Source organism: Lytechinus variegatus, chromosome 3 (genome assembly GCF_018143015.1).
Source record: "Lytechinus variegatus isolate NC3 chromosome 3, Lvar_3.0, whole genome shotgun sequence".
NCBI lineage: Eukaryota > Metazoa > Echinodermata > Echinoidea > Temnopleuroida > Toxopneustidae > Lytechinus > Lytechinus variegatus.
In genome coordinates this window covers 70,412,777-70,428,074 of record NC_054742.1, presented here as the reverse complement: position 1 = coordinate 70,428,074, position 15,298 = coordinate 70,412,777, and the positions used below count along the sequence as shown (strand labels likewise).

Sequence of the window (15,298 nt, the reverse complement as noted above, 5' to 3'; positions counted from 1 at the left end):
CGTAAGTGAGATCCATGATCCTCTCCACAATTTGCTTAAAAGGGTTCCTTTCGGGTTAAATCAAACATTTCAGCTCGCACTTTGCGCTCGCATTATTGAGATACGCGCTCAATGACATAAAAATTTGACTTTACATGAAAACGTGTAAATATTGTTAGTCAAAATATCAAATATTTTAAAATCGCGCTTCGCGCTCGCATCATTCATTGATACCCTTTCTTTTCACGATTAGAAAAACTACATGGAATCGGTTCCTTAATTTGTTCTATTTCCACCAGACCACCCTCTTCATGGTCACATTGCTTCGCCTGTTTTTAGTTCTAAATCTGAATTAAAAAAAATCAGTTCCGCTTTGCGCGTGTTTAGTTTTCTGGTCGAATAATAATTATGAAAAAGGAATTCAGCTCGCTCTATTCATGAATCACTCTGCAGACACTAGGCCTATAAACATCCCCCTTTTTTTACATTATTTATTAAAAGTTTCAACTCGCGCTCGCATGAGTTGATGAGTGCTTAGATTCCAGGTCGGAATATCACAATTTTCAGTTCGCGCTTCGCCCTCGCATTTTTGGATTGGAGAGATATGTATCTATTCATTGATCACTATAAGAACAATCAACAGGTCATTTTAAAGGCCCGTATATTAAAAATTCGGATCGTTTAATAAGAAACACATCTAGTTCTTGAAAAGCTGCTCAAAATGTTTAGTTGTATTAAAAAAAAATGAGCTCGCGCTTCGCGCTCAAATGGTGATTTACATTAAAGCCATATTAAAACACTTTATCTTGCTTCTACACATGAGAAAGAAAATTTGGTTACGACCTCTAACCCCACAAAATTAAACAGATTTTGCGGCCGCGACGGGGAAAATGTAAATAAAAATAATTTTCCGCCCCCTCCTATATACATTGATAAAAGGTGGATGTCTCCCTGGGTATGACGACAGAAAATGTGACTGAGGAAAATGGTGAAATCGGTCATGGGGGGCAATCAAATATATTGCTCTATAAAATACACACGCGTGGCCAAATTATTTCCAAACACCAACTAAACTATTTTTTTCTCTGTGTGCAAAATTAACCCCATGCAAATTAAGTTTTTCGCGGGCTTTATTTACACAATTTGGCCCTTACAAACAAGTTGTGGCCAAAATTATGACCTCAGGTAAAAAGCTTGGGGTATAAACATACCCTAAACACGTTTGGCTAGTCTTTGGGGAAAAAATACTCTTCACCCCGCGATTGACCATTGACCATTCTTTCAAAACCACCCTTTTTCTTGAAAATCGGTGTTTTTTTTTTACCCTTAGTCCACGTGCGGACCGCGTCCAAAACTGAAAAAACACCCCTTAAACGTTTTTATTTATTACTTTTTTTTGGTCACGCGTGTGTACAGCAATATATTTGAATGCCCCCGGGGGTCGTCGACGGACGTCGGTAAGTCGTACCAATATTTGTCGGTAATGCCCCCCCCCCTACAGGGAAAGGCCTAAGACGCCCAATTATACGTAAACCAATAATCAATTTTCAAAATTCATTGATCAAAATCCACACATATTAATAATGATAATGATAATCAAAAATATAATAATAGCCAATTTTTATAAAGCGCTTTTCACAGAATGGCCCAAAGCGCGTTCCAACATATTATTACCCCAGTCATTGGATTCATTTCAATCACCCACGAAAAGTTGGATCATTCTCAATTTTACAAACACTTTAATGGACAATTACACCCGGCAATTACACTGAAACACAAAGTTACAAATCAATTACATAAATGGTACCAAATATTTGTCGGTCAATCAGCCCCTACAGTACACCCCCCCCCCATCACGCACTGGCGTAATCCGGTCTGAGCAGTGGGAGGGGGGATCGAGATGATAGCAATATATTGACCTGAATATTCGAAATGCTGGGGACACCCCCACACCAAGGGTTTTGTATGGGGGGTAAATGATCATGTAAGGTGGATACACCCGACCGTAAGTTCAATACTTATTTTAAGTTTGCTATGATGCAAGTATTTTGTAATCAGAACAGGCTTAATCCTCTAACATGTTTGGCCAAAGGCCTCTCCAAATAGATGTTTATGTTTAGGTTTCACTGTCGCCAATTACCAATAAAATTTGATCATATGCAGTGCTGGCGGACCGTGACCCGGAGATGACAAAGCATGGGGGGGCACAGCATTGTTCACCAACAATGTAGTGCCCCCCCCCCTATGCTTTGTCTCCGCCGGGTCACGGTCCGCTACTGATCATAATTATGTTCCTTTTGAATTCATTTATTTATTTTTTTTTTTTGCAGGAGTTTCTGCATTTTATTCAGAAATCAATGATAGATTAACATGTTCACATAATTGAATGAATACAAATTAAATGTGACAATTTAAAAGATACAATGTAAATAATACAAACAAGACTGGTAATTAAATCATACCTAAGCATGTGATATAGTTCGGTAAAATACAGGGGCCAGCTATTATAAGCACAGAGGTGCTTGAAGCAATAGCAGCCAGGAGAGGGGGCTACATGAAAACCATCATAAATTATATTTGATAAATTAATCGTCAGCAATATAAGATTTATATATATATATATATATATATATATACATATTGGTTTATAAAAAAAAATTGGTAAAAAGAAGTGCAAGTGTGTGCATGTGGGTGAGTGCAGGTGAATTAAATTAGGTATACTTAGAAATAAGAAATTTTTTCAACGAAGCTTTAAACGAATAGAGAGATGTACATTGTTTTATATCACTGTGGCAATGCATTCCAAATGTCTGGGCCACGGTGGCGTATCGTCTTATGAGCGAGTAATATTCTTGGGTTGGTTAAGTGGAGATCTGTTGAATGCCGTGTTGGATAATTGTGAATGTCTTTGTTGTAAACAAAAAAATTGCGAAATGGAATCGGGATTGTATTGGATGAAAATTTAAACATAAATATGGCCGTTTGATAAATGTTAATATCTTCAATTTTCAATGTTTTTAAGTTGTGAAATATTGGATCAGTATGTGCAATGAAATGTGAATGAGTACATATGCGGAGTGCTTTCTTTTGGAGACGGAAAATCCTTTCTATTTTTACCTTACTACCATAATAATTATTCATAATTATCCTACGAGAACCTTAACAAATTTACATTTATCAAACACGCCTTAGCCCAGGCATAGGTCAATAATACATACTGGTCCAGATACCTGGAATGATAGACCTTTAACAATACGTGGTGGCGTGGTGCTCCTACATTGAACAAATAAAGCATTCCATTATTAGCACTTCTTTGAGTTGATATTGTTCTATCATCAGGTTCATCATATTGTGTATCTGTATTTTTTGTAGTATTTTATACGACGTATATTTAATATTAATCGATACACGGCTGGAGTGTTATTATCATTTGATTTATTCTTGACATGGTTGATGTGTTTTCCTTTTGGCCCTGCCTTTATTGTAATTTTTAGATCTGACTTATATATTGATTTTATTCAGGGCCGTAGTCTTTCTTGAGGGGCGTCCTCTTCAAGCCTTTGTGCTTATGACTGTCCCCTCCAATGCAATGATTGTTTATTGTTATTTTACAGTGGAATATTGTCAATATATTTTCTGTTGTATTATTTATTTTGGCATGGAAATAAAGAATCAATCAATCAATCAATCATTCATCAACACCACCGAGGGAACGTATGTTATTCAAGAGTACAAGCAGGGGCGGATCCAGGATTTTCCAAAAGGGGCACATTCGGAGGAAAAAATTGACAAGCCCCAATAAAAAGGTCTTCATCTAAAAAAAAAGGGGGGGTACATTTCTGTTTTAAAGGCATTTTTACATAATTTTTTTTTAAATTTTGCCCGTCTCAAGGGGGGGGGGGCACGGACTGGCTCCCCCCCTGGATCAGTCAGTGAGTACAAGCTGTGTTTTTAATGTTACTTAAAACAATTTAGATACTTTCCACTTGAGATTCGACCTATGCTTTTATTTCAATGCAAAATAGTTATTCGTTCCCGGTACAATGTATTTGTTATACTCTTATTCTTGAAGTCCAGTTTCCACCACGTTTCTCACATCACTTCTTGCAAAAAATTATCTTCATCAGTCGTATTACCAAGTATATCGCACAAACATGTCGCTTTTTTATTCCATGGACCTTGATCAGAATAGTATAGGTCACCATGTTTATTCCAAATGATGTATACTGTACACCGTTTTATGCACTGTAAAAAAATATATAGTTAATACTTAATGAATATAAGTAAAATTTCTCATTTGTAATTATTTTTCGTCTTTAAGTAGTTTTTACTTGTCTTGTAATTTACTTGATTTATTTGGGTTCAATACACATTTAAGAAAATTCACGTATTACTATAACTTGCTTTGATTGAGTAAATCTAACTCAATTAGGCAAATATGATTATTACTTATAAATTCTTTCAAATGTACTTATATTTTTCAATCAACGCCTTCTTTAAATAATGCATGAATATTCATTAGACATGTTGGAGCAAGTAAATGTTTGGGTTTCTTTTAAATAAGTGTCATATCTTATTGTGTTTGAATTTTTTTGGATAAGGGTGCGCTAACGATTTTATTCTTTTGTTGAATCAAAGAAAGAGCAACTTTTTTAGCAGGAAATTTCAGATGTCTTTTTAGGTTTTCGGAAAATGCTTATATTTATATTCTCACTGTTTTATTTGTAAGAATGTCGATCGCATATGAGTATACCTGTACTGTATGTATGTGAAAATGCACAAAGTCTAATATTTGATGTCTAAGATGAAAATATGCCACCAATGTAAAAGTGGAGGAGCTGACTTTCGAATAACGAAAGTCCAATCCCCATTTGATTTTTTCAAACATTTTAGTGATTGTTTTACTAAATTGAATTAAGTTATTTGTAACTTAATTTTCTGAGTGAAATGGATGCAAAGAAAACAAGTAAATTTTAAGTAAAACTGCCAAACTCATAAATACTTGAAACAATTAAGGTAATTTGTTGAAACAATTTTATTGAGTAATTTCAACTACATGTAATTTCTTTTTACAGTGTAGTAAGAATCATTTCAAAGCCACACTAAACTGCGGTGTTAAAACTGACACTAATTGGTGATAGCGGACAACCCTGAGGTGTTAAAATTACACCCTAGAGATTAAACATAACACTAGAGAGTGTAAATGTAACAACAAAATGTGTTGTAATAACACCTATAGGTGTAAAACAACTCCATCAATTCAAGTAAAATATCTGGTGCATGGTCCTCCGATGTACACCGTTAACACCACAGTTTTTGCTGTGCACGACATTGCGACGCCTATGGGATGGTGACTTATATCGATTTCTTTCGGGGGGCCCCTGCAATAAGTTTGTTTACTATAGTTTTCATTGCATTGGACAATGCCGCCTCCCTCGTTAAAGGGAAGTTCACCGCCCTGAAGAAAAGTTTGTTGTAAAACTTTTAGCCGAAAAAATAACAATAAAGTGAGGGCCGCTTGGTGAAGTTTTGAGGAAAATTCGTTCAAGATTGATAAAGTATTGGAATTTGTAATTTTGGAGTTGTGACGTCATAAACGAGCAGCTGTCCAATATATCATGTAATATAAAATGATTGAATTTCATGGTTCCTAGGACTTATTTTTGTTTCCTTTTCATGATCTGGTGTGAAATGAAGTTGGTTTATAAAAGGTAGTCAAAACATTTTCAATTTTCTGAGAAAATGACATTTCATTAATGTATTGTTTACCATTCGCTATGTAGAAATGATACTTGCATATGACGTCACAAATCCAATAATTAAATTTCTAATTTTAATTATTTTTTTATATGCTAAACAACTGCAAGAATATTTATTAGGAGGCTGCACTCTACAAGTTCCGCTTTTTAGCAGCCTACTCCATTTCCAACCTGATCATTGTAATAATCTTGAATATAATTTTCTGTACAGGAATATTTGAAATATGTTTTGTTATTTATATATGTCAACATGTACAGAAGAAACTGTAATTGTTGAAAATAGAAATAAACGAATGAATGAATGACTAATAACTTTTTAATTCTCTGATGGATTTTTTTAAAACCTACACGACAATATTTTTCATTGTTTTTCTGCTATGTTTATAATAAAGTTTTTGTCAGGTAACCTCCCCTATAATCCAGTTAACGTGCACTTAATTTATATAATTAACAAAAGTCCACTCAACACCCTTTTTTCTTTATCATGGAAATAATAATTTTCATAAAAAGGCATAATTTCTGCATGGATGCCGGTATTTGATTAAGTCCTCAATTTTCGCGCCACATGCTATCTCACATTCAACCAATCCCATGCGATGAACAACGGTACCGCCTAAAGAAGTGTATAAAGATAATTGACTACCTAACTTCTCAATAATTATTAGCCTGAAACGCTCATCCACACACCTATCGGCAAATGTTTTCAGCATGAAAAGGTGAATTCCTGTGAAATTATGATTCGAAATTGTATAAATACCCGTTAACCTTGAGATTACTAGGATATTTGTCTTGAAATTTATCAATATTACAAAGAAGCGATAATAATTTAACACTTTACTTGGGCGAGCCTGAAAATCTAGTGCATTCTGGGTACGCATTTACCACGCGGTCAGCTCGTGGTAGAATCTTCTTGCCAGGGACTTGAAAATTGTGGACGACTGCTGTGCTGGCAAAGATTTGTGAGAGAAATCTATCATAAAACAAGACATTTCAAGATGGCAGGATTGCCACCAGACGTGGGGCAGCAACAGCATCACCCCGAGCATCACCAGGCCATCGTTGTGCAACAACAGCCGCAATTTGAAGTGACAGAACCAGTTGTTGTCCAACAACAACAGCAGGTTGTTCGTCGCTTCGACCCAGAAGCTCACGAATTGCACAAAGATTTTCGTTTGACGCGCTACACTGAGTTGAAAGGATGAGGGGCCAAGGTCCCTCGGGAGGCTCTGCTCAACCTCCTGAAGGGACTCAATCCGAATGAAGGGGAACAGGAACAAGGAGATAAAGCACAATACATGCAAGTGCAGTTCGGTATCCCTAATTTCGGTGAGTAGCAAAAAAAAAAAACAATAAAAAAGGAAATGGGCATGCCAGAATTAAATGACAGGTCAAACTTTCATGAGTGTCACAAATGTGTCACTCAAAGTCAAAATATTCCTGCTCACTCATTCACAACTTCACTTTATTGAATGACTGTGACATCATTCAAGAAAAGTTGCTTGTTGGGAATACAATAAATAATTTTCTGTGAGTGTAAGATGTCTCTGGAAGTGGAACTGAAATAATTAACGTCAGAAATTTAAAGAAGGAAATTGTGTGTGGGGTGGGGGGCAATTTAGGCTAAAATTAGGAGGCTAGCCCCCCCCCAAAAAAAAAAAATTCAAGATAGTTGATCTTCAAAAGCATTTCCCATTAGATACTAAACCAGAATTAATATCCTAATCCTTCAATTTGATATTGTTTTCTTATTCATTCCTGGCTTCTGCATTTTGTGTTTTTAACTTGTTTTTCATTGAAATAAAAGAAGAAGAAAAAAAGATAATAAGGAAGAGAAGAAGAAAGAAAAAAAAACTGAATTTATTGACAATGTTCAAGTTTATTTCACTTACAAAACATCATCAATGAAGTCACAATGAATTTTTCTTAAACGTTTTTTTAACGTTTTGGCTCAAAAAGACTAGTAGACTATAAAAACAACCTTTTGCAATTGTAAACAATATGAAATAATCCATTTAAACCAGCAAAAGTAAAAGTAATCAAACATTAATGATTTTTTGTATCATTGTATTAATAAGATCTAGTTTAAACAAGTTAGATTTTTAGCAATTTTGGGGTTGGCGTACATAGTGTCGTAACTGTAGATAATGACATATGCAAAATCGGTCTCAATGGATTCGCAAGACTTCAAAATGAAAGTCAACAACTGTTAGTGACGTAGTTACAAAATTTTGCGTGACAGCATAGTTGCAAAATTTGTGAATGGGAGGGGAGGTTAACTTGCTAAGGGTTAAATTCATTTTTATTTATCTGTTACCAAATGTATACTGTTGAAATTGCCAAACTTGATTAGACCATTTAAGCATGAGGAATCTGCTTGCTGGATAAGTTCATTCATTGTTTTCATTCCAACATTTATTTTTATTGTGACTGCAGGAATTGGTATGGACTGCAGTGTGACCCCCCTCCGTCATGATGGTCTGTGCCTCGTACAAACAACAGATTTCTTCTTTCCCCTTGTTGATGACCCCTACATGCAAGTATGTTTCCAGTAAATTGCTACTTAAGATTAATAAGAAAAAACTTTTAAATTTAAGGGGGAGGCTTATTGTTTGGGGAGAGTATTTCATGATGAAAAGGCCTGTCATTTTTTTTTTTTAGTTTTAAGCAAAAAAAAAACCACACAAGATGTTGAATAATGCCCAATTAGTACCGGTACAGTATGTGAGCAGCATGTTTCTTCAAAATATAATATCTTTACCTAAATTAAAAAATAACAATAATAAATAAATAAAATAACAGGGAATAATTATTCTTTACAAATTTGAAAAGCATTTTTGGTCATAGGAGAAACGCTCTCAATTAAGTAATGTACAGCCTTCAGTCCTATGTAAAAATATGCTATACAAAAGACTTTATGCATAGCGGTCTTTCAAAAAATGTGGAGCAAATTGCGATGTGATACCAGGAAAATTATTCCCTGTATAATAGTTTAAATGTACTAATCAATGTATTTATTATTTATTGCTTGTTCACTTGTGATATTTCCTGTGTATTTTTTCCTACCTCTAAACAGGGTAAAATTGCCTGTGCCAATGTGTTGAGTGATTTGTATGCCATGGGCGTGACAGAATGTGACAACATGCTGATGTTGCTAGGAGTACCCAAGGCATTCACTGATCAGGAAAGAGATGCCATTATGCCCCTCATCATGAGAGGTTTCAAGGTAATGTTAATGCAAATACAGTATTGAAATTTTGGGTTAATTATTACCCTATATTGGTATATTTGTATAAAACTTACCGTGAAATCATGAAATCCTCAGCTGGCCAGAATCATTTGGCTCATAATTATGAAGCACTTTTCTGAACATTTTATTTGATACTATTAGAACCAAGTGTGTGATCATTACATTTGGCATTTATGTGTATTATGTAATCACATATCTGGCTGGTATACAGTGAATGTGATCTTAAGATTGATACTCACTTAGCTTTAAAGCTTATTCCAGTTTTGGTATTCGAGAGAATAATCTGAAATCTAGTCTTTAATTCTCAACCACAATTTTGAAGCAGAATGGCTCCTACAAGATTTCACTGGCCTTTGGTTACAGAAAGGGCCAAGGCACATATCGTCGCATAAAAATTTGATGTAAATCATGTAACCTACTTGTTTGTGACACAAGGCTGAAATATTTTCTAATATTTTGCTGCTCTTCTCAGGACAAGGCCGCAGAAGCTGAAGCAACTGTGACTGGTGGACAGACAGTAATCAACAAATGGTGTTTAGTTGGTGGTGTGGCTACAAGTGTGTGTCAACCAATGGAAATTGTGAGGTAATTAAAAGAAAAACTGATTTTCTTCCATTTTTGATCAATGAAGAACAGAAGGGCCCTTGCCAGTTGCCAGGGGTTTAACCTTAGTCTAAACTAGAATTTTAAACCACACTTCTTTGGAGTGTTGGGTTTCATAATATTTCTTCCATATTGGTGGCGATTATCATGTATCAATTAATTCATTGGAATTCATTGTATTTTTGTATCTTTCTTTTCTTCCTATTTCATGGCTCACAAAACAACTTCTTTTTTCACAACCCAAGGCAGATTTTTTCATGCTCTTTTAAACAAGTTTTGAAAATACATTTTTCAAAGGATATTTCATTAGAAATTAGCTGTTTGGGAAGTTTTTTTTTATAATATTAACACTATGCAACATATTTTCATTTCATGTCTATTTTGAACAATAAAATATGGATTTTCATCTTCAACAAAGAGGAGTAGATATTGTATCTACAACACTGTGCCCAGTTCTTATCTTTGATATTTCATTTCTTCTCTTTATCAGCCCCAACAATGCAGTAGTTGGTGATGTCCTGGTGCTGACAAAGCCGTTAGGTACCCAGATAGCTGTCAATGCCCATCAGTGGTTAGATGAACCTGAGAAATGGAAGAAAATTCAGTCAGTAGTAACACCAGAGGAGGTAGAGAGGGCGTACCAAGAGGCCATGTACAACATGGCACTACTCAACAGAACTGGTAAGAATGATGTCATGGAGAGAAAGGGGACATTGAGAGATGACGGAAACTGTTCTTCATTCTGTTTTAAAATTTACTTTAATTCATGATCTCTAATACTTTAATATTGTTTCAGTACCCACTCGGCGATAATCCTCCCATTGTTTTATGAGGTATATTATAGCATAAATATTAGCTGGGCTCTTTAAAGGGTGCTGTCGTTGCAGGCATAGGGCTCTCCCAAGCCTGTAAAAGCAACTATGCCTCTGATATAAGTCTGCATTTAAGTCATATGTCTACATTTATTATATACTATGATGACTTGGAAATGAAGTATCACAATAAGCTTTTAATGGATTACAATATTTAGAAGCCAGTTTTAAGTTTGTATTGTGAAGTTACATGGTTTTGAGAATATCCTGTACTTAATAAGTATCATTAAAGGAAAATGAAAACTTTGGGACAAGATAGCTTGTACAAAAACAAAAAAATCAAAGAAACAGATCAGCGAAAATTTGAAGAAAAAAAATCGAATTTCTAATAAGAAGTTATGAGCATTTGAGTTAAGATCAGTATTGTAATGTAGATCCTCCAATTAGCAATGCGACAGATGTATGATGTCATATGTGAACAATGTTCCCAATACTTATGTATATATTTCACTTAATCAGCCTCTTATATCACATCTATTTATAGATTATGATTTCTTTATGTAATGAGGGCATGTAGCATAGATTTTCAAAGAATACATTATGGATGAAGAGTTTTTATCACCATAGGAAAGAGCAAAAGGAGACATTTTGAAGAGCATTTTATAGTCCATCAAAGGGAAAGTTATTCATATGTGACATCACTAATCTTTGTCGCATTGCCAATGGGAGGATCTCTATATAGCATTAGTGATTGCAACATTCATATGCTCATAACTTTCTCAACATTGTTTGATCGTGTTCTTTGATTTTTCTGTTTGCATACAAGCCCACTTGTTCCAGAGGTTTCATTCCCCTTTACAGTCAAACCTGTGTTAGTGGCCACCTGTCTATAGTTCAGGGGTGTGAGAGTTCAGCTATTTAGCTGATTTCAGCTATATTTGTTCTTAATTGTCAGCTTATTTCAGCATTCTTTGTTTTTTGTCTGTACAAAAGTATAGGAGCTTTTGTAATTTCAGCTATTTTAATTTGTTCTTGCTCACACCCCTGATAGTTGCCACCTGCCTATAGTGACCACTAAAACTGATTCCCATGAAGAAAGATTGTGTATATAAGAACCTGTCTATAGCAGCCACCTGTCTGTAAAGGCCATATTTTGTGTTTCCCTTTGGTGGTCACTATGGAGAGGTTTCACTGTATATGTAAGAAATGTTAGCTGATGTATTCATTTCTTGTGCATTTGTTATTCCCTGTACTTAGCTGCGAACCTGATGAAGAAATACAATACCCATGGATCAACCGATGTGACTGGTTTTGGTATCCTGGGCCATGCCAAAAACTTGGTAGAGCAACAGAAGAATGAGGTACGCTTTGTCATCCACAACCTTCCGGTCATCGCCAATATGCAGAATGTTGCCAAAACTTGCGGAAACCAGTTCAAGCTGCTTCAGGGCTACTCTGCTGAAACATCTGGTAGGTCCGATTCCAATCATTTGGTTGGATTAGATAGGCACCATTCTCATTACGCTTTCTAAAACTAGGTTCCTGGAAACCGGTTTAGGAAACCAGTCTGGAAGATCGCTTTGCTAGCGTTCCCATTTGATCACACGAAAGTGGTTTTCAAAATCACTTCATGTAAAGTGATCTTGTTATGGAAATGCTCTCAGTGGGGTGACACGTTTCGCTCGAAAATTCAAAACCGCAGCATAGGCATTCTACACCTTTCGAGTGGATAAGCACGCTCAAAATGTGTAAAGATTGCTTCCGAAGAACGGTTGTGTCCTCACGCTAAAACAAGTTTAGCGAGGCAAACCGATCTGAAAACTACATCGCAAGGTAGTTTTCTAAACCAGTTTGGAAGATCGCTTCCAAGAGTGCTTTGACCGTTCTCATTACACGTTAATCTTGTTTCCACTAAACTAGTTTTAGGAGGGTAGTGAGAACGGTGTCTTAGATTATCCCAATAAGTTATCTGTTAATCTCTTTGAGTGGAGTCCATCCCTTTCTAAATCGTATGTTTTTTTGTTTCATTGAATCCTGAATGTTGGGGGGAAATGAATGAAGGGTGCAAAAATCCAAGCATCTAAAGTTCTACCTTTTAACCAAATTTTATAACAGAATAATTAGTTATCACTTAATTATTAAGATACAGTTTATCATCACTTAATTTGTACAGTGTTAGCACAGCCCCGTCTCCAGGTTGCTCTTAATCTTATTGATCTTTTTTTTTTGGGTGCAACTTCAGGTGGATTGCTGATCGCTTTCCCCCGTGAGCAGGCTGCTTCATTTTGCCGTGAAATGGAAAAGACCACTGGACATCAAGCTTGGATTATTGGCATCGTAGACAGGGGTCAACGCACTGCACAGATCATCGAGAAGCCTCGCGTTATCGCCGTTACTACCAAGTTGAGCTAAAACAATCCAGAGGACTTGTTGACACAGAAGAATCTGCAGGATGACATGCCGCATTCTTTTGTGCTTTGAACACTGATAACAAACATCAATGAACAGTGAGTTGCTGCTTTGCAGGTGCTTTCTTTCATCTCAGGATCTTCTGAGGCTTCACAGGCAGATTCCACAGGGGGAATAAACACAACTCTTGGACGGTCTTGTGCCATATAATAAGGAAAGATACAAAACATTTCAAATCAATGGACACCCATTTACTAAAAGAACTACAGTTAAGCTCAAGTTTGCATCCCTATGTTCATACAAGGCATTATCATTACATATGATTAGGCATGCTTATAAAAGGTATGTGTAAAATTATCCGTGATAACTTGAATTTGGAAAGCCAAACAGGATTCTTGTCACTTATAAGTTTCTTTGGATAAAGTTGACATGCAGTTGTAGAATGACGCTATTTTAGAATTACAGCGACGACAAAAAATGTACAGTTTCCCATTATTTATTAGTTCAAGTCATAGGAAATATAGCCAGATTGCTGGTAATCATTTGAGAATAATAAGGGTATCCTTTATGGCTCTCCAAGTTCAGGTAATGTTATGTGTAAAGTTAAGTAGTAAAGAGCTGAATACAGATTTAAAGCTTCCACAAAGTCAATGCATCCTACCCAGTAATTGTTGATTGATGTCTGTTTATTTTTCAACCAATTTCGGGAACTGATAAGAATGATCAAATTTCCTACAAGATGAATTTTTAAAATTCTGAAATATTCTCATGAGGTTAGTCAATGAATTGAGGAAGAACATTTTTAGAATTTCCTATAAATCATCTTTTATTATGTATAAAATCCCAAACGCCTTTATTACACATCAACTGCAAGTTATGTCCTAATGAATTTCATTTAAATGAAAAATATTGGCTTGTCACTCCTATATCCACAGTTCGCATTGAAACTTCTACTTCAATATAATTGTTTATAAGATTAATGTAGTTAGAACTGATGGATCTTCAGAAGATCCTGATTGATCAAGACCTTTGAAAGTATTGTGTTCCAGTCAAAGCCTAGCAAACCCAAGTTATTTTTTCTGAGATAATGAAATCATGGTTTGAATGAAAAAAAAAAGCAGCAATGAAACCATGAAATTTGATTATTGATATTCATTGTAGTATATCGTGCATATTAAGCCAAATCACTCATCTACTCAATTGTACATAAATTCATCGCATGTAGTGAGTTTTTTATTGCCATTTGATGTCTGAGTATTGGGGGTCAACATAACATCTTCGTCATTTGGCAGAACATTCCTATGGACAATGATATAATGGTTTCTTAATTTTACAGTTCTTGTTTTGTATGATCTTGATGCTGTTATAAAGCAGCTGTGGAACTTGTTTGAGTTGAATGCATAGTGTTGTATTCAATGCATAGGATGCATCAAAGATGTTGGTGTCTTAAAATTCTTAATTATTTTTTTTTAATGGAGTGGATAGCACCCCCTTAAGCTGGCCTGCATGCCAATTGGTCCGCGTATTGAGCAAACAGTGGAGTACAATTGCATGCATGCTCTTGATTTTAAAGCTTTTGGGTCTCCATCGCAGTTCACCTTTGCTTGGCCAAGCTCTACATGAAGCTGCATCCGTAAACCAACCGGGATGGATTTCCCGGCAGGGGTGATGTGGTGGATCTTTCTCGAGCTTGTGCCAAGCCTGGTGCTGTGATGTAGATGAGGTCCCTATCTGTCCCTCTCGTCATTTTTGACTTGCGACTTTCCTTTCATCATTTCTATAAATGTATCTTGTTTTTTTCAAGAAATCATTGCAAAAATGTCCAGTGTACACTATTCATGGCATTACAGTTCAATAAAGACTTCATGTATTGCTGTCAAAAACATTTTTGTGATCGTGTGTGTGTTTATGTAGTAACATTTTCTTTTAGGTGTGCTATTCTGTTCATACTGTTGGTTAATTTTTTTTGATGATCATACCACAGTTTGATATCTGCATGACTGCCCCCCCCCCCCCCTGGCATTTATCTCACATAGGTCAAGTCCCGGCATCATAGTGTAGAATTAAAGAAGCAAAACATTTTTTTTTAACATTGGAGGAAAATACCTAACTCTAGGAATTTTTCAACTTTAAGTATGTTATTTAATGATGAATGAGGATGACAATTCCCCCTATGTGTGTTCCAAGACTGTAAACTTGTTACAACTTTTAAGCAATGTGTAAGATTATCATTGATCAGACTTTTTTTGATGCAAGGGAAATGAGATATATGAATATTACATAGTAATAGCATTTCGTTTTTAATGTTGAAATTGGAATACTGTGCATGAACAAAAGAAAAGGTGAGCTTAAGACTCCTTTGACTTTGTTATCATTGCTCCCTCAAAGATTTCTGAAAAAAAAATTATGTTTGTATACTGCAGCTGATAACCTTGCATGCAGACATTTTTTTATGTTGTGTTTTGATGATATTCTGGGAATGAAAAATG

General features: G+C 35.5%; 1 protein-coding gene across 1 annotated transcript; it reads left to right on the top strand.

Moving 5' to 3' along the window:
* The first annotated feature begins 6,624 nt into the window (after positions 1-6,624).
* On the top strand, positions 6,625-14,692 carry LOC121411829 (inactive selenide, water dikinase-like protein). Its single transcript, XM_041604700.1, has 7 exons — positions 6,625-7,064; positions 8,172-8,275; positions 8,812-8,961; positions 9,458-9,570; positions 10,079-10,269; positions 11,658-11,870; positions 12,643-14,692. Exons 1-7 carry the CDS (start codon positions 7,034-7,036, stop codon positions 12,810-12,812), a joined length of 972 nt encoding a protein of 323 aa, XP_041460634.1. The 5' UTR covers positions 6,625-7,033; the 3' UTR covers positions 12,813-14,692.
* Positions 14,693-15,298: the final 606 nt, after the last annotated feature.

Bases quoted from the DNA above. Each gene is read 5' to 3' on its own strand.
- LOC121411829 (XM_041604700.1), top strand. From the start codon at position 7,034: ATGCAAGTGCAGTTCGGTATCCCTAATTTCG. The intron at 8,276-8,811 runs GTATGTTTCCAG...ACCTCTAAACAG, and splicing joins TTGATGACCCCTACATGCAA to GGTAAAATTGCCTGTGCCAA. The intron at 10,270-11,657 runs GTAAGAATGATG...CCCTGTACTTAG, and splicing joins GGCACTACTCAACAGAACTG to CTGCGAACCTGATGAAGAAA.